We start from the raw sequence: 26,674 nt of genomic DNA, 5'->3' as shown, positions 1-26,674 counted from the left end.
TTGTTATCTCCACGTCTCTCGGCATGTAGGACAGGATATCCCTGAGATAGAGGGATCCAGAATGCAGGATTGCTATCTTTTCACTGCTACTCTGCCTCATCAAGGTGTTTGGTCTCAATACATGAGCAAGTTGTCACCATTTTGAACAAACAGTAGCAAGCTTCTCACAATCCTTAACATCAATGCTGCTACCCTTCAAAGAGGCATACTGATTACAGCTGAGGTAAAATGTCATTCATTTTCCATTTTTATACAATTAGGGAATTATGATAGCACATCCAAGTTCTTATTCTAGATGGCAAAATCACATCCGTGGATAATAGAACAGTCTTGCCTTTTCAAGGTGGTGCTGCATCTTGCTTTGTAGCATTGCTTGCTCCCTCGGCTGACCATTCCCAAGAAGGCAGCACTGTCACTTTGGAGACTTGAGGGTTTACGATGACTGCAATTGTTCTGAAGTGGAACAGGCTATTAAATGAGGAGAGTAGAGGGTATTCTGAAAAGCACTGCTCAGCTGCAGATTCTGCTGTGCAAAGCCACCTCTGTTCCAACACCCTTCATGCATCTGCTATCTGTATATCCGTGACTAGGAACTCCCAGTTTCATTACCTTGTCCCCATGGCCAATTCTCCATCACCACAAACCTCAGCAAATGAACACCGATGAAAGTCTGTGTGAATTTGTTAACTTGGGGACTGTGGGACATTATCATTGTACACACAATATTGGGTTAGGGGTCAGATTTCAGTAACCTATTCGGCTATGCTGACGAGGACCACCTTGCCCCTGGTGGGTTCACCCACATTCTGAATTGTGGAAATGCACCGTCTCTTTTTATCAGACCTGCCATTGAGGACTACACTTGTCTGATGCATCCCTGCCACGCCCATATTACACATCTTGACTTTGCTGCCATAGTTGGCCAGAGCAGGAGCAAGATTCTCCAAACTGCATTGCTTAAAGGATCACCAGAGCACACAGGCGTCTGCATCATATAATGGGTTCACAGAAGGCACAGCAGGCAGCAGAATGTAGGTCACATCATTATTAGGCCTGCAATATATGCATCCACAGCCATAGGCAAAACAAAATATATTCAAGTTTAATGCTTTTCCATTTGACGCACATACCCGGAATACGGTGGATGATATGGTGCTGTGAACTGCATCCAGCTGGGCATTGCAGAGTAAAGCTTTCAAGTCAGCTCCGGTAAAGTATTCAGTCATAGTTGCTATTTGCTGCAAATCAACATCATCTGCCAAGGATAATGACTGGCTCAAAGCTTTCAAGATCTCAAAGCGTGCTACCTGAAAGGGGAGAGGAAGGATATGTAACATGTATTTTAATGTAAAAAATTCAAAAATGAAACATAGTGCACAGTGCATAAGAAAAGTCCAGTACCCACTTCAACAATGTGATGACAAGGCAAATTTGTCAAGAACTCGGATGATGTACATTTTAGATTCTTTGCTTTCAGTGGAAGCACCTTCCTTACATCAAATCCATGTTAAAAGCATGTTTTTATCATGATGTATACTACATAAATAATACACAGCACAATACCGGTTTTCTTTTAGTATTTGGAATATCATAAAATCAGTAAAGGCACAATTGGAAAAGATGTATTATCAAAAAAAAAACCTTTATTTGTTACTCTGATTTGGATAAAGCAGAAAGCTGTAACTTAACTATTATAGTTTTATCCGTGCAGTGTGCATCATCTTCAAAGGGGAAGTAAGAGCAAAAAAATTACCAGGGATCTGGATTTGACATTGCTTCATAGTAACTAATCAGACAATGATAATTTAAAACAAGAACATCTCTATACCGGTTTGATACAGCTAAAATTGAACCATGTAGGTTCACAAAATCTGGTTTGTTCCAAGGTACTTTAGACCCACCATTTGAGGACCACAAATTCTTCTCAAACAGTTCCACATATCCATCTTAGTCAAACCAGACAAGCAACAAACAACAGCTCCAGGAAGTTGTGCAATTTTACCTGGTTAAGTAATGGGAACACTTGTGCAAAGCTGATGAGCTGACAGTTTTGGCTCTGCTACATTATGATCTCTGATCCTGCGTAAGTTGAATCAATTTCTACAAGATAGTTGCACAAGTAAAGCTTCTACAGATAGATGTCGAGCTCTCAGGCACTTGTTTCATTGACTCAAACACATTGACAAATTTTCTAATGTATCAAATGTCAACTGGTCAACTATCTGAAACATTGAAAAGTTGTAAATGTTCCAATCAACTTTCCTAAATAACAGTGTCCATAGTGAGGAAGAATTATGTTTTAATTATTTACACCTAAAAATATCTAAATAATCAAATTTCCTGCATGGATTACACCATAAATATTGTACAACTTCAATACCTGATCTGGAGGAGGGCAGTATACAGATTTATCTAAACGACCTGGCCGTAACAGAGCAGGATCAATCAAATCTGGACGACTTGTGGCAGCCAACACATAAACTCCTGTAGAAATATTGTTAGTGATTACTAGATAACTACTACTTTGGCTTGATCAGAAGATAAAACTCAGTTATCTACAATTAACTAATACTTATTTTAAAAATGTAATTCACTCCTCAGCTTTCAGTTTAAAAAGCGCCTCAGTTTGAGAAGTCATAATAGCTCATCCACCATTTGTTCAACAAAAAAATGAAGATGGTGCACTTCAGCAATACCCCACTGGAATTAATCCAATGATGTGGGTCTGATTTGAATTCAAAACAGGATTTCCTTTAAAGAGCGAGCATATCCATTAATCACAAAATAAAGCTCTGAAACTACAACTAAAGAAAACATTTGGAGTTATATAGTGTCTTTCACTGCCTCAGGCCCAAAGCACTTTACAATTAAGCATTTTTGAAATAATGCAGGAAACAAGATAGTCGATTTGCACTCACAGTAGGATAGAAATGTAATAACTTATTTTTAGTAATATAGTTTAAAGGGATAAATATTGATGGGACTCCTGATTTTCTATTGCATAGTTCCAGGTGAAATTTTTGCATCCAATAAATGCATCTGCAACATTTTTGCCTCAGTATTTTGTTGGTGTCAGCCTAAGTGTTTTGCTCAAGTCATACAGAGCTTGAACATAGAATCTCACTCTGAGACAAGTTTGTGAACTGATTCACAGCTGACACAAACTGCTTCAATCAGCAATTTCAAAATACATTTTACAGACTCTCAAAAAAACATTCATCGGAAAGAAGGCATCCTCCTATATCCCATTATTAATTCTCTTATATACATTTTATCTATACCTCAAATGCCCAAAGTAGTCTGTTTCTATTTGCCCAATTTCAACCCATCGTAATTGTGAGCATCTCTCTCAAATTACCCCATAAGTTATAATCAAGTTTGGTGCTGGAAAAGCACAGTAGGTCGGGCAGCATCCAAGGAGCAGGAGAGTCAACGTTTCAGGTACAAGACCTTCATCAGGAATAAGATGAGATATTGACCTCATCTCATCTCATCCCTGATGAAGGGCTTATGCCTGAAATGTTGATTCTCCTGCTCCTCAGATGCTGCCTGACCTGCTGTGCTTTTCCAGCACCGAACTCTCAACTCTGATCTCCAGCATCTGCAATCCTCACTTCCTCCTCCATAATTTACAATACCTTGTAATCCTTCAACTCCATCCAGTTGTGTTAGCAGTTGATTGACAACTCTGTCAGTTACACCAGTGTTGTCATGACCACGACGAGGTGCAATGGAATCAAACTCGTCAAAGAAAAGAATGCAAGGTTTAGCAGCCTGTGCTCTAGAGATCAAAATGTAGAAGAGAAAATTATTTTATTTCTTTGAATTCACATTTTTAAAAACTCATTTAAACTGCATGTACGAACATAATACTTACAGAAGTGTGTTAAGTGCACACAGATGTTTTAATGGTTTAAAAAAGCAGTCAGAAAAGTGACAAGGACAAAGCTGTGTAATACAGTAAATATATGCCAAATTTTCCAGTTATATGATAATACAGCATTTCCAAATGTGGTCACAGAAAAGCCATGATGTGGCAGTGCCAATGTTGGACTGCGGTGAACAAGGTGAGAAGTTACATGACACCAACTACAAGCTTTCAGAGCACTGCCCCTTCATCAGGTGAAGTGCTGCAGTTCACCTGAAGGGGCAGTGCTTTGAAAGCTTGTGATTTCAAATAAACCCTTTGGACTACAATCTGGTATCATGTGACTTCTGATAGAAAAGCTGCTAAGCCATCAGATCATAGGGAGCCCCTATTTGCATCAACTGGGATTGGAGAGCTTTTCAGCCAAAGCTGAAAACAGGATTACTTTCACTTAAGCAGCAGAGGCAGCATGCAATTAGGAGCAAGTGGATGCCACAACCGAGATCAGATCCAAGTTCTGTAGTCCTGCCACATCCAGAGGTTGATAATTGAACAACTATAAGAGGAGGAAACAACTCCAGAAGTGCAGAGATGATCATCTGAGCCTTCTCCTGAGAGCTTTAGTACCATAGAAAACACCCTTCAGTCAATTCAGTTCACTCCAAACCGTATCAAGAAATGGATGAAGGCAGTGGACACTAACGTCTTGACAATCTTCTGGAAATAGAACTGAATACATGCTCCAGAATTAGCTGCACCACTTAGCCAAGACACAACATGCATCTGCTCAGCATTATGGCAGTACAGTGAATATATATCAATTTTTCCATTCTGTAATAATACAGCATTTCCACACCCCCTGCCCAACCCTATCCCACCCACAAACCACTGCCTTCAACATGAATTCCTTCCACCAGAGATGCACAGCATCAACATAAGGAAACTGGTGCAGTCAATGTTGGTCCTGTGTGGTTGGAGGGTTCCAAGGTGGAAGATGAAGTGGTCTTCTTCCATGTGTTGGGTTGCTTGGATTTGGCAGTGGAGGCGGCCCAGGACTTGAATGTCCTTGGCGGAGTGGGAGGGAGAGTTGAAGTGGTCAGCCTCAGAGTGGTGAGGTTACTTGGTGCATATGTCCCAGAGACATTCCCTGGAACATTTGGCGAGTTGGCGTCCTGTCTTCCCAATGTGGAGGAGACCACATTGAAAGCAACGGACACAGTCAATGAGATGTTTGGATGTGCAAGAAAATCTCTGCTGGATGTGGAAGGATTCTTTGGGGCCTTGGGTGGAGAGGAGGGCGAGATGTGGACGCAGATTTGACATTTCTTGCGGCAAGGGAAGGTGCCGCAAGTGGAATGTGGGGGCATGGACCTAACGAGGGAGTTTCAGGGATTCTGTCTGGGACACATGCACCAAACAACCCTAATGTCCTGTGGCTGACCACTTCAACACCTCCCTCCCACTCCGCCAAGGACACGCAAATCCTGGGCCCCTTCCACTGACAATTCCAAAACAACCGACGCCTGAAGGAAGAGCGCTTAATCTTATGCTTTGGGACCCTCCAACCACACAGTATCAACATCAACTTCACCAGTTTACTCATCTCCCCTCCCCCTCACCTCATCCCACATCCAACTCTCCAACTTGACACCACCCTTGAACTGTCCTACCCTGTCCATCTTTCTTCACACCTATCCACATCACCCTCCCCTCTGACCTATCATTACCCCCCCACCTGCATTGACCTATTGCCTTCACAGCTAACTCACCGCCAACCTCCTATTGACCTCCCATTCCCTTCCCCAACCCCACATTCCTGATGAAGGGCTAATACCAGAAAGATCAATTCTCCTGCTCCTCAGATTCTGCCTGACCTGTTGTGCTTTTCCAGCGCCACACTTTTTGACTATGAAGGAAAAACATTGGCTTGTCACTCTCTTGGCAAGTCACCAAACTGCAGTAATTAACATAAGAGTACTTGGGTCAGATTGAACATACTTGCTGAAAACATCACGAATTGCCTGCTCACTTGCACCAATGTATTTACTCAGCAGTTCAGGACCCTGTAGGGAAAAAAAGACTGGAAATCAGTGAAATGAATTTATTCAAATAGTCATTAATCTCTATCTTGGCGGTTTTATGATTTTGCTCCAGCGCATCAAATTAGGAATATCAAGAATTTCTCGGTCCCAGATTTCTAAATTCTATGGTAGCACTGCAACAGATTCCTTGACATCTGTTAAGGTGAGGAAAGCGGTGATGTATTGGTTTTGTCACTCAGCCACTGTTCTAGAATCCTTGGGTCAGTGCAGATTTGGGTGGGCCATAGCAGATGGTGAAATTTGAATTTAATTAAATATGGGATTAAAAGCTGGTCTATTGGCAACCACATAAGCATTCTTAATGATTGCAAAAATCAACGTGGTTTACTAATGGTCACTATACAGGAAACAAATCTGCTGGTTTCTTAACAACCCTCAAATAGCCTAAAGAGCTAACCAATCCAAGGACAACTAAGAATGAGCAACAAATGCAGGCCTTGCCAGCAATGCTATCATTCTACACTAGAATAAAGGAAAAAAGTGCTTAATTTGTAACACGAAGTGGCAGAACACAGGTCATGCTGTATTATGAAAGCAAGCTCTGCACCTTAGAGAGAAAGCAGGCAGATCTTACTATAGGACTGACAGAAGAATGGGACGAATATTATGGGCTGCACTTTACATATCACTTAAACATTAGTCTTAGTGATCTTGGCCTTTGAGTCAGAGGGCTGCAGGTTCAAGTCCAATTCCCAAGAATTAAGTACATAATTTAGGCAGACAATTTTGTACATTTGTGCAGTGTTCCTCAACTTTCTGTCATATTATCCTTTGACTAAGTTGTGAAACTGAAACTTTCTCCTCCCTCGGATGTACAAGTCCACAGAACACTAAAGAGTTCTTCCTGATGCCCTAATAAATAACCATCCCACTACCAAACCAAAAACAGGTTATTTCATTTCTATTTGTTTGTAAGTTAGCTTTTCTGTTTACTACAAGAGTAATTGCACTGGAAAAGTACTTAATTGGCTATAAAGTGCCTTGGAGCACTCAGCTCATGGAAAGTACTGTAGAATCAAAAGTTTTATACATTAATGGCTGATTATAGAAATGTGAACATCTAGACCAGGAACAGATTTTCTCCTCCACCTTCTAAAACATGTACTTATTATGCCCTTTACTTAACAGGTATATATCATATTGGTAATATTACTGAATCAATATACTAAAAGTCTGGACTAATTATCAAGAGGCAGAGGGTCATAGCACACCACAGACACTGGAGAAACTTAAAATCAATTACTCCAATAAATCTGGAAATAAATAAGATCCTTCCAGGTATGATGGCCATGAATCTCCTAAACTATTATTTGGTTCATGACATGCTTTTGGGAAGGAAATCTGCCATTCTCACCCAAACTGGCCTGTACGTGACTCAATGTTAATTACCACCTCAGCTCAGCGAAGTTAGTAATGGTAATTGGAAGGAGGTTTCCTTGACCATGTCTGACCTAATGCTGTAAGAGTTAATGAAACGTAGGCTCCTGGAACAGAATTTCATTCTGAAGTAGCATAACATGCCAATAGTAAAGTAAAAGAAGAATAAAACATGATAGATTACATTCCAGCAACTTAATTAAATGATCAGGTATGAAACAGGGCACATCCATCCGTACTTGGACCTGCACATTCCTTCACTTACGTCTGGGAATTTCTGTCAAAGGGGGATCTGTCCCACAGACTAGTCAAGCAACAGCCTGATATGGTCAAACTTAGAAGTTTAGAAGATCAAACTTACAGTAATATCCTGGACTCCTTCAACACCATTGCACAGTATGTCCTGTCCTAGCTGCAGGGCAGGCCAACAAGAGGCATACACATAGTTTTATAGAATCAGGAAGAAAAGGAGCTGACATCTCATCAAATCTCACAGCACCAAGTCAGACATGGGCAAGGAAACCCTTTCTAACGACCAACTACGACTCCCTCTCATCTGAAGAGGAAGTGCTCATCCATATTGAACATCATTTAGAAAAAGCACACAGAACAACAAGGACACTTATGTACACTGGACTGGGGCATGAAAGCCCACCATCTAAAGTGACTGAGCAGCATTATTACTCTCTATTCTTTGAAGGACAAAGTCATCAGAGAGGACTGTTGCAATTGTGGAGAGAACCAATATAAATGGGAAAAGCCTGCTTAACCTGTCCTCATCAATTTATCCATCATCTGTCCATGACAGTATTGACAGCAATGTCCACAGTATAATCCTTGAAGGGATGAAATCTTGTCTCCACAATGATCATACCCTCCAATTATTACCATACTGAAAGGATAAATTCAGCTCAGATCCAACAGTTTGAGTGAGCATCTGTGAGGTACTATAGGCCATCAGTCTATCATCTCATAGCCCAGCATATCCGTCACTATTACAATTAGGCCAAAGAATCAGGAATGGTTTGATAATTTTCAAAGCACTTGCTGTGCCTGGCCTTCTTAACATGAGGTACAGTACCACACAGGACTATAAACATGCTAAACAACAGAGTGAAAAGATCCCACAACCAAACAAAATCAAATCAAAGCATAGCCAATCCGAATGAACAGTGATGGTCAATTAATAAATGAGAGCTGGTTGCTTCAGGAGCATTTCCATCCTGAACGTTGGCACAACCCAGCATGTGGGCGCAAAAGACAAACTAAAGGATATGAAAGCCTGAAGTTTGCACGATTGATCCACATTGGCCTTCACCACATGTCCCCAGCATCACAGATGCCAAACAATTCAGTTTGCTCCATTTGATAACATGCATAGGGTACAAATACTGTGGACCATGCTACAGTGGTGAAACATAGGACATTGCCAAGGTACTGACTGTCTACAAAATAATATAATGAAATCTAACCAGTTATTATTATCAACCTAATCGTTCAGTCATTAGTACTGTACTGACTTGGTGATAATCTGCTCACTAAGTCAATTTGAGTTCTATCACAGCCACTCAGCTTCAAACCTCTACAGTCTTAATTCAGACGTGGACAAGAATTATATTTCAGAGGAGGGCGACAGCTCCTGACATCAAGGTAGCATTTGACCAAGCATGACATCAGGAACATCAGGCAAAAATTAAATCAATAAGAATAAGAAATCTCCCCACTACCTGCAGGTACATGCTACACAGGAAGATGGTCATGACTGTTGGAGACCAAATATCTCAGTACCATAAGATTGTTGTAAGTGCTCCTAAAGGCATTGCCCTCGGCTCAATCATTCTTAAATGATTGAACAATGGTGTCCCCTCCATTATGAAGTCTTGAGTCAGGTGGGATGCTCGCTAATAGTTGCTAAGTTACTGTATCTATTTATAACTCCTAATGATGCAGCCCATACATACATGCAGCAATACCTAGACAGTACTCAGGCATGGGCTGTTAAGCGGCAAGTAATATTCACACACATGCAATTACTGATCAAATGAGAGAGAATTGCACCAATCCCACTTGGTATTCTAAGGCATTATTGTAGTTTATTGCGGACCAAGCCACAACCCTCAAAACCTTTCAAGGAGGTAGCCCGGACCCTAATTTTGCTAGTTGTTTTAAGCAGAAGTAAAGTGATGTTCCAGGAGAGAATCAGCTGGTCAAACCACTTAGTGTTAAACAAAACAGAATTTATTTACAAGATTACTGAATGAAACACAAAGAACAGAAAACAGAATACTGAATAACTCATCCTATCCGAAAACCCAACCAATCATCCCAATTAATGATGCTGTGCCAAAATACTTGCAACAAAACCCATAAACATCCTTTGGCACAAAAGGTAAAATCAAACACAAGTTCTTACATGATTGAAGTTTGTGAGAGAGTACCTTGCTTTTGAACCAGCCAGCAGCTTTTCTACACAACTGCAATGTTAAAATAAACTCACAGAAAAGCTGACCTGGGAGAACAGGCCACTCCCCTTTCATTGTACAAGTTTTTTAAAAAACTTGTAAGCCTTCTTCCTGAGGCAGTGTGTTAGCTGTAATCAAATTGGCCCTAAAACCCTTCAACCCCCAGACATTTGGCACCTTGTCGTCTACTGAAATTTCTTGCCTTTCTTTAGCAATTCAGTGAGTGGAGCAGCCACACTGTGAAAATGTGGCACAAATGTTTGATGAAACCCACTCAATCCCAGAAACCATAGCACTGCTCTTTTTATCGATGGTATGGGAAACTCCCCAATTATCTTTGTTTTTGCATCCAATGGGGCCATTTATGAGTGTCCAATATCATGGCCCAGGAAGGTGACTTGGGCTTTGGCAAATTCATTTAGCCAGGTTTATCACCAAGTCTGCCTTCTAACGTCAATCGAACAAGTCTGATAAATGGTGGAAACGTTCCTTCCATTGATGACCTGGTGATTTTTAGTCAAACATGTAAACAACACAGTTGAGTAATCCAGCAATTACTTTATTGGTTAGTCTCTGAAATGTGGCTGGTGCATTTTTCATGCCAGTGGCATGACTTTAAACTGAAGACACCTTCTCCTACTGCCCCCTTCACCATGACCCCACCCTCACCACCAAACCGTCATCTCCCAGACCATACAAAACCTCATCACCTCAGGAGATCTCCCACCCAGAGCTTCGAACCTCACAGTCCGGGAACCCCGCACCACCTGATTCTACCTCTTTCCCAAAATCCACAAGCCTGACCACCCTGACCGACCTCTTGTCTCAGCATGTTCCTGCCCCACTGAACTCATCTCCATTTACCTTGACACTGTCCTATCCCCCCCCCCCCCCCCAGTCCAGGAACTCCCCACATACGTTCGAAACACCACCCACGCTCTCCACCTCCTCCAAGACTTTAGTTTTCCAGGCCCCCAACGCCTCATCTTCACCATGGATATCCAATCCCTCTACACCTCCATCTGCCATGACCAGGGCCTCCAAGCCCTCAGTTTCTCCCTCTCCCGACGTCCCCAACAGTACCCTTCCACTACTCATTTGTTTGGCTAAACTGGTCCTCACCCTTAATTTCTCCTTCGAATCCTCCCACTTCCTCCAGGCCAAAGGTGTATCCGTGGGCACCCGTATGGGCCCCAGCTATGCCAGTCTCCTTGTTGGCTACGTAAGACAGTCGATCTTCCGTAGTTACAACGGCACCACCCCCCACCTCTTCCTCCGCTACATTGATGACCGCACTGGCGCCATCTCGTGCTCCCGCAAGGTGGTTGAGCAATTCATCAACTTCACCAACACATTCCACCCCGACCTTTAATTCACCTGGACTGTCTCTACACCTCCCTCCCCTTCCTGGACCTCTCCAACTCCATTAATGACGACTGACTTGACACTGACAATTTTTTTTTTAAAACAAACCCACCAACTCCCACAGCTACCTGGATTATACCTCTTCCACTCCTGCAAAAATTCTATCCCGTACTCCCAATTCCTCCGCCTCCACCGTATCTGCTCCCAAGAGGACCAGTTCCACCACAGAACACACCAGATGACCTCCTTCTTTAGAGACCGCAATTTCCCTTCCCACGTGGTTAAAGATGCCCTCCAGTGCATCTCGTCCACATCCCGCCCCTCTGCCCTCAAACCCCACCCCTCCAACCGTAACAAGGACAGAACCCCCCCTCACCACCGGTGCTCACCTTCCACCCTACCAACCTTCACATAAACCACATAATCCAACAACATTTCTGCCACCTCCAAACGGTCCTCACCACCAGAGATATATTTCCCTCCCCACCCATTTCTGCGTTCCGCAAAGACCGTCCCCTCAGTGACTATCTGGATAGGTCCATGCCCCCAAATAACCCACCCTTCTTTCCTGGCATCCTCCTCTGCCACCGCAGGAATTGCAAAACCTGCACCCACACCTCCATCCAAGGCCCCAAAGGAGCTTTCCACATCCATTAAGGTTTTACCTGCACATCCACCAATATCATTTATTGTATCTATTGCTCCCAATGCGATCTCCTCTACATTGAGGAGACTGGATGCCTCCTAGCAGAGCGCTTTAGGGAACATCTCCAGGACACCCACACCAATCAACCCCACCGCCCTGTGGCCCAACATTTCAACTTCCCCTCCCACTCTGCCGAGGGCATGCAGGTCCTGGGCCTCCTCCACCACTGCTCCCTCACTACCCGACACCTGGAGGAAGAACGTCTCATCTTCTGCCTCAGAACATTTCAACCGCAGGGCATCAATGTGGATCTCAGTTTCCTCACTTCCCCTTCCCCCACATCACTCCAGCTCAGCACCGCCCTCATGACCTGTCCTACCTGCCTATCTTCCTTTCCACCTAACCACCTCCACCCTCTTTTCTGACCTATCACCTCCATTCACCTATTGTACTCTATGCTACTTTCTCCCCACCCTACCCCCCTCTCATTTATCTCTCCATTCTGCAGACACCCTGCCTCTATTCCTGATGAAGGACTTTTGCCCAAAACGTCGATTTTCCTGCTCCTCGAATGCTGCCTGACCTGCTGTGCTTTTCCAGCACCACTCTAATCTAGACTCTAGTTTTCAGCATCTGCAGTCCTTGTTTTTACCTTTAAACTGATACAGTCCATTTGGCATTATGAAAGGCGAAATTGCCTTTTCTCTTTCTGACAAAGTACCTGCCAGTATCCTCTGAGCAAGTCCAACTAAGAAATATAAGTTGCTTGTCCCACCTTCTCAACACAGACTTCCAAATGCAGAATAGGATATGTATCAGTCTTTGCAACTGCACTGACTTTGCAATAGTCCATACATTACCGTTGGGTACCATCTGGTTTTGGCACCATTACTATGGGTTTGCACCAGTCACTGTAACTCACTTCGATTATATTGTCTTGGAGCATCCGTTCAATCTCCTTTTGAACCTGTGCCAACTTTAGAGGGTCATGCTTATAAAGATGTTGCTTAATCAGAACAGCATCTCCCATATCTAGATCATGCATAATTTGGTTAGTACTTCCGAGCTTATTTCCGCATATCTCCCCATGTTTCACTGTATATGCTGTAATATTTTTAAATGCTGTCTAGCCAACTCTCCAGCTCTATTTAAATCGGTCCCTAAAATTTGACACATCGTCTAAATATGTGGTCTCTAAATACTGACTTACCAATTTCTCCTTAACCAATTTTAATGTTCTTCTCACTTCATGCCCAAAACCTAATCAAAATGGACTGAATTTGGTCAATTCATTTGGTGTATCTCTGATCGCAGAAAGTACAAACGGAATTCTCTTATCCCAAACATCTGGATCGTCTTGACTATAAGTCCTCAACATGGTCTTTAATGTCTGATGCCATCTTTCTAGCACTCCATGCAATTCTGGTTGGTACACGGTAGACTTGAATTGTTTTATTCCCAAGCTGTCCATAACTTCCTCGGATAATTTTCATGTGAAATTGGACCCCTGATCTGATAGTATCTCTGCCGGTAGGGTGTATCTAGTGAAAAATTTGACTAATTCTCTAGAATCCTTTTAGCTGTGATGTTACGTAATGGGACAACCTCTGGAGATCTAGTCGACACATCCATTATTGTTAACAAATACTGATGCCCACTTTTTGTTTTAGGTAGAGGACCTACGCAATCAATTAAAGTTCCTCAAATGCAGGAATAGGTATTGGGTGGCGGGGGAGGGGAGGGTTGTTTATTACTGCCTGTGGTTTTCCAATTACCTGACATATATGACATGTCTGGCAAAATTCAACTACATCCTTGTGCAGTCCAGGCCAGTAAAAATGTTTTTGTATTTTAACTTGTGTTTTCCTCACTCCTAAATGACACCCACAAGTGGCAGCTCATGCATCACTCACAACAGTTCCTTCCTATACCTCACTGGCAATACAATTTGATGAACCACTGCCCATTTCTCATCTGCAGAATGTGTGACGGTCTCCATTTCCTCACTAAGACAATTTTCAAGATAACAACAGTCAGGGATACATTCATATACTTTTTCCGTGTATACCTTCTGATACAACTGCTTTAAATTTTCATCTTTCTGTTGTAACTCAGTTAATTTATTTGAGCTAGAGATGTCTGCATTGTCATCTATCTGCTCCTGCTTTCTCTCAACCATCTGACTGAACAGGGTTTCTGCAAATTCCAATTCAACTTTCTTATCTGTACTCTTTGATCTCTCCTGTTTCAGCTGGTGACTTTGTGACCTTGTTACCAGTCAGGAAAAATTCCAGGATATGTGTCCTGCAATGTTTCAGTTGCCAGATTAGGCAGCACTCTTACCAGCGAATCAGCTATGTCATTAGCAAGGACAAATTGTATTCCAGGAGCTGAGAGTTTTGTCCAGTACTCCTACCACGAATTTGCCACTCTTCACTGGACACACTAACCTCACTTTACATAATTGAGCGCTTTTTGTCTCACAATGAATTCCCACGACCAGTACCATTTCTGGCAATAGTCCTTCAGAAGTACATATCTCCTCAATGTTCAGCATCACAGACTGAGAGGATCCTGTGTCTCTTAATATTGTAATCTCTTTACCTACTGCTCCTGGCCAATGTGAATAACCTTTAACTTTGCAGGTATATGGTTTAAGAAGATCTGGCACTTCCTCCTTAACCAACCTCTGAACAGGTTGTACATTCTGGTGCAGCTTTCTAGCCTCCACGTGCTTTCCATTACCACTCCAACAAAATTCACTAGCTTATCCTGTTTTCCTACATCTGGCTTCCCAGTGCTTCTTCTAACCCACCACCACTGTGATTTCATGTGGCCTACTTTATTGTAATGAAAATACCAGAGCTTTTTAATTTCTCTGCCCCCTTTTTACCTTGTGGCAAGTTACACTTATGAATTTCACCAAGATCCACCTTTCCCTTTCCACATGAGGATTTCTCTTCTCCCCAGTTTCAATCCCTCACAGATTGAAATTGATTCTAGAAGCCAAACTTTGCTTTATGGACCAACTCAATCATCAGCCATTTCAGCTACTAATCTTACCGACTTAACTTTCTGCTCTTCTACATGAGTTCTCACTACTTCAGGAAGTGAATTTTTGAACTCCAAAATAACTGTCTCTCTTAGAGCATCATAAGTTTGCTACATTTTTAAATGCTCTTATCCACCTTTTAAAATTACTTTGTTTGATCCTTTCAAACTCAATATAGTTTTGACCAGTGTCTCTTAGATTCCCACAACGTTGTCTGTAGGCTTCTGGCACAAGTTCATATGCACTGAAGATAGCTTTCTTAACCTCCTCGTACACCCCAGATACCTCTTCTGATGGTGATGCAAATACCTCATTTGCTCAACCTACAAGTTTTGTTTGGATCAACAAAACACACATGGTCACTGGCCACATTTGTTTAGGCATTTTTTTCAAATGAAATAAAAAAGGCTTCCACAGTCTTCTCATCGTATTTAGGCAATGCTTGAATATATTTAAAACAGATTCCCACCAGGCCTTTGACTACCATGGGTTTGTTCATCCTCACTAAGCTTACCTTCAGCTTTCATCTCCATCCTTTCAAGCTGACTTTCCTGTCTAAGTGCTAATTTCTGAATTTCAAACGTGCTCTCTTTTTCTCCCTCTTCTGCTAAAGCCACTCATTCTCTTTCTCTTTCCTCTGCTTTTAGTTGTAATTCATTGTTTCTGTTTCATTTCTGTTGCCCTTTCCTTGTTTTTTGCCTCAAACTCTAAAGATTCAGATGGTGTTTCCAGCAAATTTAAATGCTAAGCTACTGCTGTAATTATCTCTCCTTTCCTCTTGGAAGGAGGCAGCTCCAACTCCAGCTTGTCTGCTAATTCCTGCAGTTTGGCCTTAACCATCTTTTGAAAAAACACCCAAAGTCATTCCTTCCACCCACAGAAAACTCTTGGTGACTGAAAGAGCCATTGCTAATGCAAGCACTGTTTAAACCATACAAAATTAACATCCGGAACAAAAGACACTTAACACCTACCACTCGCTGCCTTCAGGTCCAACAACTCTAATCCCAATTTGGAACTAAGGAATAAATCTCACAAAGTGCCCCCATTCTGGGCGGCACGGTGGCACAGTGGTTAGCACTGCTGCCTCACAGTGCCAGAGAACCGGGTTCAATTCCTGCCTTAGGCGACTGTCTGTGTGGAGTTTGCACATTCTCCCAGTGTCTGCGTGGGTTTCCTCCGGGTGCTCCGGTTTCCTCCCACAGTCCAAAGATGTGCAGGTCAGGTGAATTGGCCATGCTAAATTGTCTGTAGTGTTAGGTAAGGGGTAAATGTAAGGGTTTGGGTGGGTTGCGCTTTGGTGGGTCGGTGTGGATTTGTTGGGCCGAAGGGCCTGTTTCCACACTGTAATGTAATCTAATCTAATCTGTTATGGACCAGGCTGGCCCCCTCAAAGCCTTTCAAGAAGGTACCCCAAACCCTAACTTTGCTAGTTGTTTTAAGCAGGTGTAAAATGGGTATTCCAGTAGAGAATTAGCTGTCAAACCACTTAGTGTTAAATAAAATAGAATTTATTTACAAGATTACTGAATGAAACACAAAGAACAGAAAACAGAATACCGAATAACTTATCCTATCCAAAAACCAAACAGATCATCCCACTAAACGATGCTGTTCCAAAGCACTTGCTACAATCCCCATAAAACCCCTTGGCACAAAAGGTAAAATCAAATACAAGTTCTTACAGGGATTGAGGTTTGAGATAGTACCAGCCTGAGCCTGCTTTTGAACTCCAACAGCTTTTCCACACAACTGCTATTAAAAAAGAGAACTTAGAGAAAGGCTGAGCTGGGAGGACTGGCCACACCCCTTTCATTATACAAGTTTTTTTAAACTTGAAAGTGTTCTGCCTGAGGCGGTATCTGTTAAGCTGTAAACAAATTGGCCCTAAAACCCTTCAATCCCCAGATCTTCAGAACCTGTGTCATTTACAACCTCTCTGAAACAAAAGCCTCTGTTAAATGAGCAGCTTTGTCACAAGTTGAATTCCTGTCCAACATCCGTAGGGTTACTGAAACCGAACTGGACCAGCCATGTAAATGCTGTGAATCTATGGCCACGTTAATCTGAAAATGTTTGATCTTGGAAGCTAAACAGACTTAGGCTTTCTTCGTGCTTGGGTGGGAGACCACCAGAGAATACCAGGTGCAGTATGCTTAGCCAATATTTATAGTTGAATGGTTAAGGCAATGGATTATAGTCCTTCTGGGGCTTCCCTTTGAAGGTTTGAATCTGGTGACTACATTTGTTTAATAGTTCTTTTTTTGGCACAATGTCCTCACCTCTTGGTCATAAACTCTGGGTTCAATTTTCACCTAGCCCAGGTTAGTTGTAACATGTCTGAACAGGTTGACTAAATATCTATTAATGCTGTGACTGCAAACATAGGTCAGAAGCATAGAATTCAGCGACAAGTAACTCATCTCCTGACTCCCAAAAGCCTGCCCATTATCGACAAAATACAAGTCAGGAATGTGATGGAACACTTCCAAATTGCCTGGATGAATGCAGCTCTAACAACATTCAAGAGGCTTAGCACCATCAAGGACAAACAACCCACTTGATTGGCAGCTCATTCAGCATTGTTACCATTTTGTGTCAATGCTAACAGTTTGCAAGGTGCACAGCAGTAATAGCAACGTCCAAGCCTGTGACCGCTACCACCTATGTTAATTTCAAAGTTACACATCATCTTGACTTGGGATTTCCATTCCTTCACTGTCACTGGATCAAAATTCTGGAAATCTACAACACTGTGAATGCACCCAAGCCCCATGGACCGAGCAATTCAAGAAGGCAGCACATCACCATATCAAGGGGAATTAAGGATGGACAACAAATTCTGGTGTAATCAATAAAACCCATATCTTACGACCAAATAAATAAACATGCTAAGAACAGCTCATTGCCAGCATTGGGTGCTTTAACCCTGAAGAGAACAGGTTCCATAGGACAGAAGTTTGGGCCTCTTCATCTGTCCCCAGCCCACTCAGTTTCCTTGCTCCTGAGCTCTCAATAGTCTGACCCTAATGCACCAGCTCTCCTGTTACCTCAGGTTCCAGATCTCATTCCTTAATTACATTGTGGATGTACTAACACCGTAATAATAGGATTAGTTTGACATAGTGTCTTACGATCTCAAAGGCAAAGGCAATCAGAGATGGGCAATAAATGCTGGCCTTGCCAAACTTACCCAAAACACAGCAGCAAGTAAATGAAAAAAATAAGAGTCCTACCCCCAAAGCATTTGGTGATTTATAGAAAGATGCAAGATAGATTTTAAGGAAAGTCTTAAAGGACAAATGATAGAGATAGAGAGAGAGAGAGATAGAGAGAGAGAGAGAGAGAGAGAGAGAGAGAGAGAGAGACTGAAGGATTTTAGAGGCTAGAATGCAGGCCAATGTTCAGTGAAAAGATGAAAGCCAATGGTGGGGCAAAGGAAGGAAGATTACAGAGAGGTTAGAATCAGTATGAAGAATGCTTAAGGAATAAAAGAAATATAGGTTTGGAGGTTATGGAAGTGGGGAGTACATGGAGGGATTTAAACACGAATATATTCAATTTAAAGTTTAGAATCTTAAGATTTTTAAAAATCTGCTTCTCAATATTACAGTCAACGATTCAATTCAACTGCAGATCATTCATATTTTTTGATAATCATTAAACTTCGATTATTTGGAATTAAATACAGAAATCAAAAAAGTTTGACATGTTCTAGGCAAGCCAGGAAAGTGGAAATGTCACAATCACTGGACTATCGGCATAGCTACTTTCAAAATTGCATTCATGGCAACAGAAATGTGAATTAAACCGAGATGTTGTCCTACCTTAATACTGATAAAGTTAATTCCACTTTCTCTGGCGACAACACTTGCTAATAATGTCTTTCCAGTTCCTGGTGCCCCGTACAACAGGATTCCAGATTGTTGCCGTATAGGCAGTTTAGCAAACAGCTGTGGATACTGAAAGGATAAAAGTACAAATGCAATTTTTATGACTCCATAATTTTGAGAAGTATATTACGTATTTCTTTCATTGATTTTAATTTATTTATTGATCCAGGGAAAACATAACATTCCTGCTAAATTATCTTTGCATCCTTGAATGTAACGTTCCTCAAACACCTATATGAACCAGGTGACCTAATTCACGCTAAACAGGTCATTAGTCTCAAAATATGTTTTCACATGGATGATTTAATGTTTACAATTTGTACTCTGTTAATTTCATAGAATTTTCCCTCTGCCTTCAACAGTCACGCTATAGCCACTGATATAGAATGGTCTGTGGTGCACCAAGTCCTCAAGTGTAACACACTCATCACTCCGTTCAAGTCTTCTCATGGAATCAGCAAAACCCATCTCTGCAACCCTAGCTCTACAACCAAAGTACTCTAGCCTCCTTCAATTCTGACCTCATGAGCATACCCGATTTTTCCCTTCTCAGAATTGGTGACTGTGTCTTCAGCTGCCTGGTACCCAAACACTAAATTTCCCCTGTAAACCTATTTCAGTATCTCTCCTCCTCTAAGATGCACCTTTAAAATGTACTTTCTGAATCAAGTTTTTGATACTGATGCATTGCTTCCTTTTCTGTGTCAATTTATTTTGTTTGATTCTGCTCCTGAAAAATGCTTGGGACGCTTTACAATTATAAAGGGGCTAACTAACTACAAGTTATAGCTGTTGTTAACTGAAACGGTTTAAATTAGGGAAGTCATCTACAATCTAATTCAGGAAAATAAAATTTCCAAGGTGCTATGATGTGAAAATTTGGTTATGCAACTAACGATGATATATTAGAACTTCTTTGATTTTTAGCAAAAGCAAATTTCTCCCAGTTCACTATTTTACTTTAAAATACCTAGTACGTTCAATGGCATTCAATGCCATTAATTGAGAAAAATACAGAATAAAGAGATACATGGATAAAAAAAAACTCTTCTTATACATCTAAGGGCAGCACATTGCCATAACTCATTGTTGCTACCTACCAAACCCTTACATACATCACATACAGATTTAATTATCTGATGATGCCCAGATCAGCATTGCATCATTAATCATCCATATGCTTCAGCTCATTCACCAACTCAAGTAAATTCACATCCTCAAATTTCTTCTTGACTTTGCCCATTGCTATGTCTCTGCTACAGAGAATTGTATGTTCACAGAGTCATACAACATGGAAACACACCCTTCGGTCCAACTCGTTCATGCGACCAAGTTTCCCAAATTAATCTAGTCCCATTTGCCTACATTTAGCCCATATCCCTCAAAACCCTTCCTATTCATGTACCTATCCAAATGTCTTTTAAAATGTTGTAACTGTACCTGTATGTACCATTTCCTCTTATAGTTCATTCCACATACAAACCATCCTCTGTGTGAAAAGGTTGCCGTTCAGGTCCCTTTAAATCTTTTACCAGGTAAGAGTGCTGGTCTGTGTAGCTGTTGAACACTGATTAGTGGTGCTGGAAGAACACAGCAGTTCAGGCAGCATCCAACGAACAGCAAAATCGACGTTTCGGGCAAAAGCCCTTCATTGTCAGCCAGAGTGTGGGTGTGGAGTTAAAGCCAGTTTGGATCAGTTTGAAACATTTTTCTCTTGACAGCTTGTTTTTAAACTCTGAGACAGTTACTGACTCAAATTCTATCAGTCAGAAATATCTTGCTTCAGGATTTCTGCTGGGATCCTGGCCAGTTCTGAATAGTCCTGCAATCTGTCAGACAGTAAACTGCTATATAATCTTTCCTGCAGAGCCTTGACAGATCTTTCAAATATCCAACATCTCTGTTCTATCATTAGTAGCCATTCCTTCAGCTATTTTGCTGCAAATTCTAGACTTCCTTCCCTATACCTTCAGTGCCTCCTATATCCATTTAACTGATGATATTTTGATTACTCTTTAACACTCTTTACTTATGACTTATTATGCCTGTTAAGCACCTTAGAATGTTCTTCTATGATGAAGGTGCTATATCAATGCAAGCCGTTGTTGCTTACGGAGCTGAAGCACAGATGGTCATAAATGGATATTACAATCAGTACTTGGCAGACTAGAGAAATGAGAGGAGATAAGATGCTGGTCAGCCCCTACATGCTGAGTTTAGAAAAATTAATTTGGTCACATACTACAAGCGTTGATCAGAAGATGTAAGAGGATTCAAGATGACTGTGTTACAAAAGGATCAATAAATACTGGTTATTCTAGGAGAAATGTGAAGCTGTTTCTTGCCCATGTGTCAAGAATCAGTACTCAGAGGTGTGAAGTTCAAAAATGTTCACAATAATATGTTATCCGTTAATTTTCAATTAGTTAAGTGATAGTGTCTTCATATTGCAAATAGACTGTACAGTTCAAAATCATGAGCTCAAATCATTCCAGAATTCCCAGAAATGATATTTTTATTTAGTGTTGATTTATCTCCTTTGATTTTCAAAGTCTAGGAAATTATAATTGAGTAAGTGCTGCAAACAAAATTAAGGTAATAGTGATTCTTAGTTTTTACACTTTCTGTAAAATTTAATAGACACCTATAAAATTTACTTCATTCCAAAGTCAACTCCAAATGACAGGAAATACTAAAGTAAATTTTAAAGTAAAACACAAAACTGATTTTCTGTGAATTAGCCTTAGTCCTCCAATTTTAAGTAAAAAATATTCCATTGCACAATAGTCTGATCTCATACCTTGACAGATAATTGTATGGTGTCCATAAGAATTTGCTTTACTTCCTGTAGCCCTCCCACTTTATCCCATCCTAAATCTTTTGGTTTGTGTAGATTAGTGTTCCTTAGAGAAGTCGGTGTAAATCCCTTGAGTGCCTGATGGAAATCCAACATTGTCAAACATAGTTCTGCAAACAGAAAATTACAAAATGCTTATTTTTGAATTTCAGAAGCTTAGCATTAAATAATTTGTCTTCCATTTAGCAAACAGGATACGAATTTACATTTTATTAGTGGTACTCATTCCTCTTTAGGACTTAAACAATCTTATATTACCTCTACATAGATACTGGAGATGAATTAGCCTTTGTCATGCAGTTACTTTCTTAGAATATAGAGTTTCAATTGCATCACTCCAGAACTAAACATGATTTGCTACTTTCTGAAAATAAAGGAAAATTAACCCTTTGAATTTCCATGATAAATTTATCTCAACATTGTTTACTCCTCTTCTCCAACAATATACTGCTATAACATATGCCTTGTTACGTTTCTAAAGTTCAGTCTTAGAGCGCACAAACAGTCCTTCAGTTGACCAGATATCCTAAATTAATCTAGTTCCATTTGCCATCATTTAGCCTGGTGTCCCTCTAAAAACTCTTCCTATTCATATACCCATTCAGATACCTTTTAAAATGCTGTAATTGTACCAGCTCCACCACTTCCTCTGGCAGCTTGCTCCATACATGCAGCACCATGTGTGCGAAAAAGTTGCCCCTCAGGTCCCTTTTAAAACCTTCTCCACTCTTTGTAAACTTATGCCCTCCAATTTTGGTTTTCCCCACCCCACCATGTTCGTGCCGTTCCAATCCATTCGTTTAACTCCATCTCTCTGTTCCTTCCTTATAGCTCTGCAAATTCTCCTCTTCAAATACTTATCAAGTTCTCTTTGTAAGTTTAGATTAGATTAGATTAGATTAGATTAGATTACTTACAGTGTGGAAACAGGCCCTTCGGCCCAACAAGTCCACACCGCCCCGCCGAAGTGCAACCCACCCATACCCCTACATCTACATCTACCCCTTACCTAACACTACAGGCAATTTAGCATGGCCAATTCACCTGACCTGCACATCTTTGGACTGTGGGAGGAAACCGGAGCACCCGGAGGAAACCCACGCAGACACGGGGAGAATGTGCAAACTCCACACAGAGAGTCGCCTGAATGTTCTTCCACCATCCTTTTAGGCATTGTCACAGATCATAACAACACAAAACATTCTCATCTTACGTCTTGTTCTTGCCAATTACTTTAAATCTGTCTCCTCTAAATTTGTGAACAAGAATTCCGTTTCTCCTAATTTACTCGAATAAAACAGGTGATAATTCTGATCAGCATGATCAACTCACTTTCAACTATTATTGGTGTAAAGAAAGAAACTCAGCTTCTCCAATCAGGCCACAACTACCATTCCATTTGGCATTCTTAATTAAAATGTTTGCTCAAAATTGGACACAGTACCTCAGCTGATTCGTAATCACTTAGCATAACTTCCTTGCTTTTGCAATTTGCAGTAGTAATATTTACAGAGAAGTGGGGAGGGAATTTGGGCAAAACCTATAAGACGAGGCAACTTGTAAATGTCAAATTGAATTAGTTTGCCTTGATTTCTACACGATAGCAGTCAAATTGATAGGTTAACCAACTGTCAGACACATAAACAAGCAATATGAAGTAGCAGTCCTGTACCTCTTGGGCATATCTGAAGGAAAGGATCAATTTTGGAACAATATGTAGCAGTAGGTAGAGGGGAGCCCACACCCAGCAGCAGGGAGGCCTAAAGGATTTCTTGAGGGGTGGGGTGTCCTTAGAGCACTCTTCTTCCTTCTCACAGACAAGATAGGGTACCATAAAAGAAACAAATGTAAGCCTACACATTCTGTCTCTCTTTTATTGCTGAGCTTTGGCACCTGGAAAACTCAACCAGCAACAATCAAGTTTACATTTTTTGAAAAAAATTTACTAATAGGGTGCGGGTATCAGTGGCTAGGCCATTATTTACTGACTTCAGCTTTGTTTGCACTATGGCATCCATTCAGTTATTGATAATTTACTTTTATATTCAATACTGTTTATAAAGTTTGACTTCTCCCTTTTTTTAAAAATCAAACAAAAGAAATGGACAGCCCGTTCCTCTTGATCTGTGATCTCTTTTTAAAAAGTGTGTATTAGTGTCTCTGAGCTGCGTACTCACTTTAAAATTATCACACCACTTAATTTATATTGACTCTTCTCATTCTTATCATGAAGATACATTACTTCACACAGTATGCAGACTATAACTATATTTTACCTGATTTTAAAGAGTGTGGTGAAGGTACAGAAGATCTCACAGAAAGATTATTTAAAATTCTGCCCGTAGTGTTAGGTGAAGGGGTAAATGTAGGAGAATGGGTCTGGGTGGGTTACCCTTCGGCGGGTCGGTGTAGACTTGTTGGGCCGAAGGGCCCGTTTCCAAACTGTAAGTAATCTAATCTAATCTAATCAAACTGCCAAGGATGCCAAGGTGCGTAGGTAATACCATCATCTGAGATAATTATCAGTTACCTCAGTGGCAATAATACTATATTTTTGAAAGACTAGTTAAATACTAACTTGCAGGTAGCTAATTAGCAAACTGCTCATTCATTTGTCTCTTAATAGTCACAAATACCAGCAGACTGTTTAGTTGGAGGGCACATAATCAAACCTATTCCTGCAGTCATCTGAAATGCACAAATACACATGGACGACATTGCTTATTAAGTAATAAATGTGCAGAACCCTAATCAATTTTCGTCTTTAAACTCAAGGGTGATTTGGCTAACAACAGTGCTCTTCCACTTTGTGTTCAGACAAAGTTGGAGTAGGTGGGCCCTGAACCCAAGTCTCCTGCCAGAGTTAGGGACACTAGCACACCACCACAAATGCTCCTAAACAATTAGCTCCCAACCAAAATCAGATAATTTACCCCAGATGGAGAAATACTCCAGGGTTTATCCTGCTTTGTAAAGTCAGCTGGTCAATGCCACAAGTGTGGTGAGGAACATTTTTACAATTACTAATGATCATTTGGGGAGTATAACACATGAAAGGTTCATGTACTTTCAATAACCTCAGGTAAAGTCGTTAGAGACGAATAATGACTATATTATTCAGAGACTGAAAAGGTCAAATAGGCTGCTCATGCCCAGAGATTCGAGACACAAAGAAATGACGACAGAGATTAAAAAGGGTAAGAAATTGAAAAAGAGAAGAATGCCAAAGTTTGATTGTGTTCTTTTAAAATGAAAATTGCACAGAAATTGCATTCTTTATAACAATGAGTAACAAAAGTGTAATTATAGCATTAGGCAATTGTAATTTTGTAAAATGTTATAAATATTTAATTTTTTAAATACATTAATTTAAGACTATAATAGCTGGACAACAAACAAAATGACAAAGATGACAAGACCTGAACCTATTGTTAAAAATCACACAACATCAGGTTATAGTCCAACAGGTTTAATTGGAAGCACACTAGCTTTCGGAGCGACGCTCCTTCATCAGCTGATTGTCCTGATGTCACAATCAGCTGATGAAGGAGTGTCGCTCCGAAAGCTAGTGCGCTTCCAATTAAACCTGTTGGACTATAACCTGGTGTTGTGTGATTTTTAACTTTGTACACCCCAGTCCAACACCGGCATCTCCAAATCATGAACATATTGTAGTTGAGTTATAAAGTTATAGTTCTTGGAGTTATGGAAATAAATAATTCTATATTAAGATTGCCAGAAAGGTATCAGGTTAACTTCACATAACATTCTAGTAATGAAATTTATACTACTGTCATAGGTCCACATTTATAGCCATACCTTGTTCTTTGTTGCTCTTACTAGTCAATAAATGAGAGTGCACAGCTCGTTCCATCAGCATGACAAAATCTCGTGCTACAAAGCCTTCAGTTGCTTTAGCCAGTTTTTGAAGATCAATGTTTTTTAATGTCTTCAGTGGAATAATGGTTTTATTTTGAATTACAGAGGTTAAGATCTGTACTCGCTGATCCTGGTAACCAAAGAAATATCACTCATAGAATCATAGAATCCCTACAGTGAGGAAGCAGGCTGTTTGGTCCGAGTCCACACTGACTTCTCAAACACCAACCCACCCAGACCCACCCCCCCAACTCTATTCCTGTATTTCCCATGTTTATTCCACCTACTCTGCACATTCATGGACACTATGGACAATTTAGTATGGCCAATCCATTTAACCTGCCAATCTTGGAACTGGGAGGAAACCAGAGCACCCGAAGGAGCCCACACAGACAAAGGGAAAATGTGCAAACTCCACGCAGGCAGTTACCCAAAGATAAAATCGAACCCAGGCTCCTGGCACTAAGAGGCAGCAGTGCTAACCACTGAGTCACTGTGCTGCCACTATAATGCATATATTTCTATATATTTACTAATTTCAAACATGAACTTTGAAAACTGCAAATCCACAAAATCCAGCATTTCTTAACCAAACAAATAATGTTCAGGAACATAATAAAGTCACAAAAAGTATGTGTTAATTTATGGTCATTCACAAAGACCATCTCTTTTAAGGAAAAAGTAAATAAGTATTATGAAAAGACAAATTAGGTATAATTCCAAATTATACAAACTATTAGATGCCACCTCTTCAAAAAGATAAAACAGAAAATTATCATACAGTAGTTTTGATCCCCACTTCCCCCCAAGTTATTCCAGTTTAAAAGGTCCCTTAGGTTCATCTCAGAACAAATCCCTTGATTGTACCAGAACTCAGAATGGGAAAGTAGAGAGTTTCTATTTCTTCAAAGAAGATTACAACTAGAAAATGAATCAGTATTCAGCAGTATGGAAGAAAAATGGAGACAGCAAACATCTTTTCATTTTCCCTTTAAAAACTAATCAAAGATTACAAACAGATCACTGAGTTTTAAGTGGGCATGTTCAATCACTCCCCTGCATCAAAAACAGGTGCTTTACAATTTGAGACATCCGAAAGCTCATGCTCACAGCTCAAGAGAATCTGTAGCATTAAACCTTCAAAACATTAGAACTAGTTTGCCTTTAACTTAC

General features: G+C 40.7%; 1 protein-coding gene across 2 annotated transcripts in view; it reads right to left on the bottom strand.

Moving 5' to 3' along the window:
• Nucleotides 1-26,674, bottom strand: part of pex1 (peroxisomal biogenesis factor 1) — a 92,282-nt gene that overhangs the window by 17,088 nt on the left and 48,520 nt on the right. For both annotated transcript variants that reach the window (XM_072575274.1, XM_072575276.1), the window contains exons 14-20: nucleotides 25,442-25,631; nucleotides 21,566-21,732; nucleotides 18,700-18,834; nucleotides 5,867-5,931; nucleotides 3,639-3,781; nucleotides 2,381-2,484; nucleotides 1,131-1,307 (exon numbers count right to left, since the gene is read on the bottom strand). In XM_072575274.1, coding sequence (XP_072431375.1) covers nucleotides 1,131-1,307; nucleotides 2,381-2,484; nucleotides 3,639-3,781; nucleotides 5,867-5,931; nucleotides 18,700-18,834; nucleotides 21,566-21,732; nucleotides 25,442-25,631 — 981 coding nt within the window. The remainder of the gene's footprint in view (nucleotides 1-1,130; nucleotides 1,308-2,380; nucleotides 2,485-3,638; nucleotides 3,782-5,866; nucleotides 5,932-18,699; nucleotides 18,835-21,565; nucleotides 21,733-25,441; nucleotides 25,632-26,674) is intronic.

This window comes from Chiloscyllium punctatum, chromosome 8, assembly GCF_047496795.1.
Source record: "Chiloscyllium punctatum isolate Juve2018m chromosome 8, sChiPun1.3, whole genome shotgun sequence".
NCBI classification, from domain to species: domain Eukaryota; kingdom Metazoa; phylum Chordata; class Chondrichthyes; order Orectolobiformes; family Hemiscylliidae; genus Chiloscyllium; species Chiloscyllium punctatum.
The sequence above is the reverse complement of the archived record's forward strand: the minus strand, read 5'-3'. Positions and strand labels throughout refer to the sequence as shown.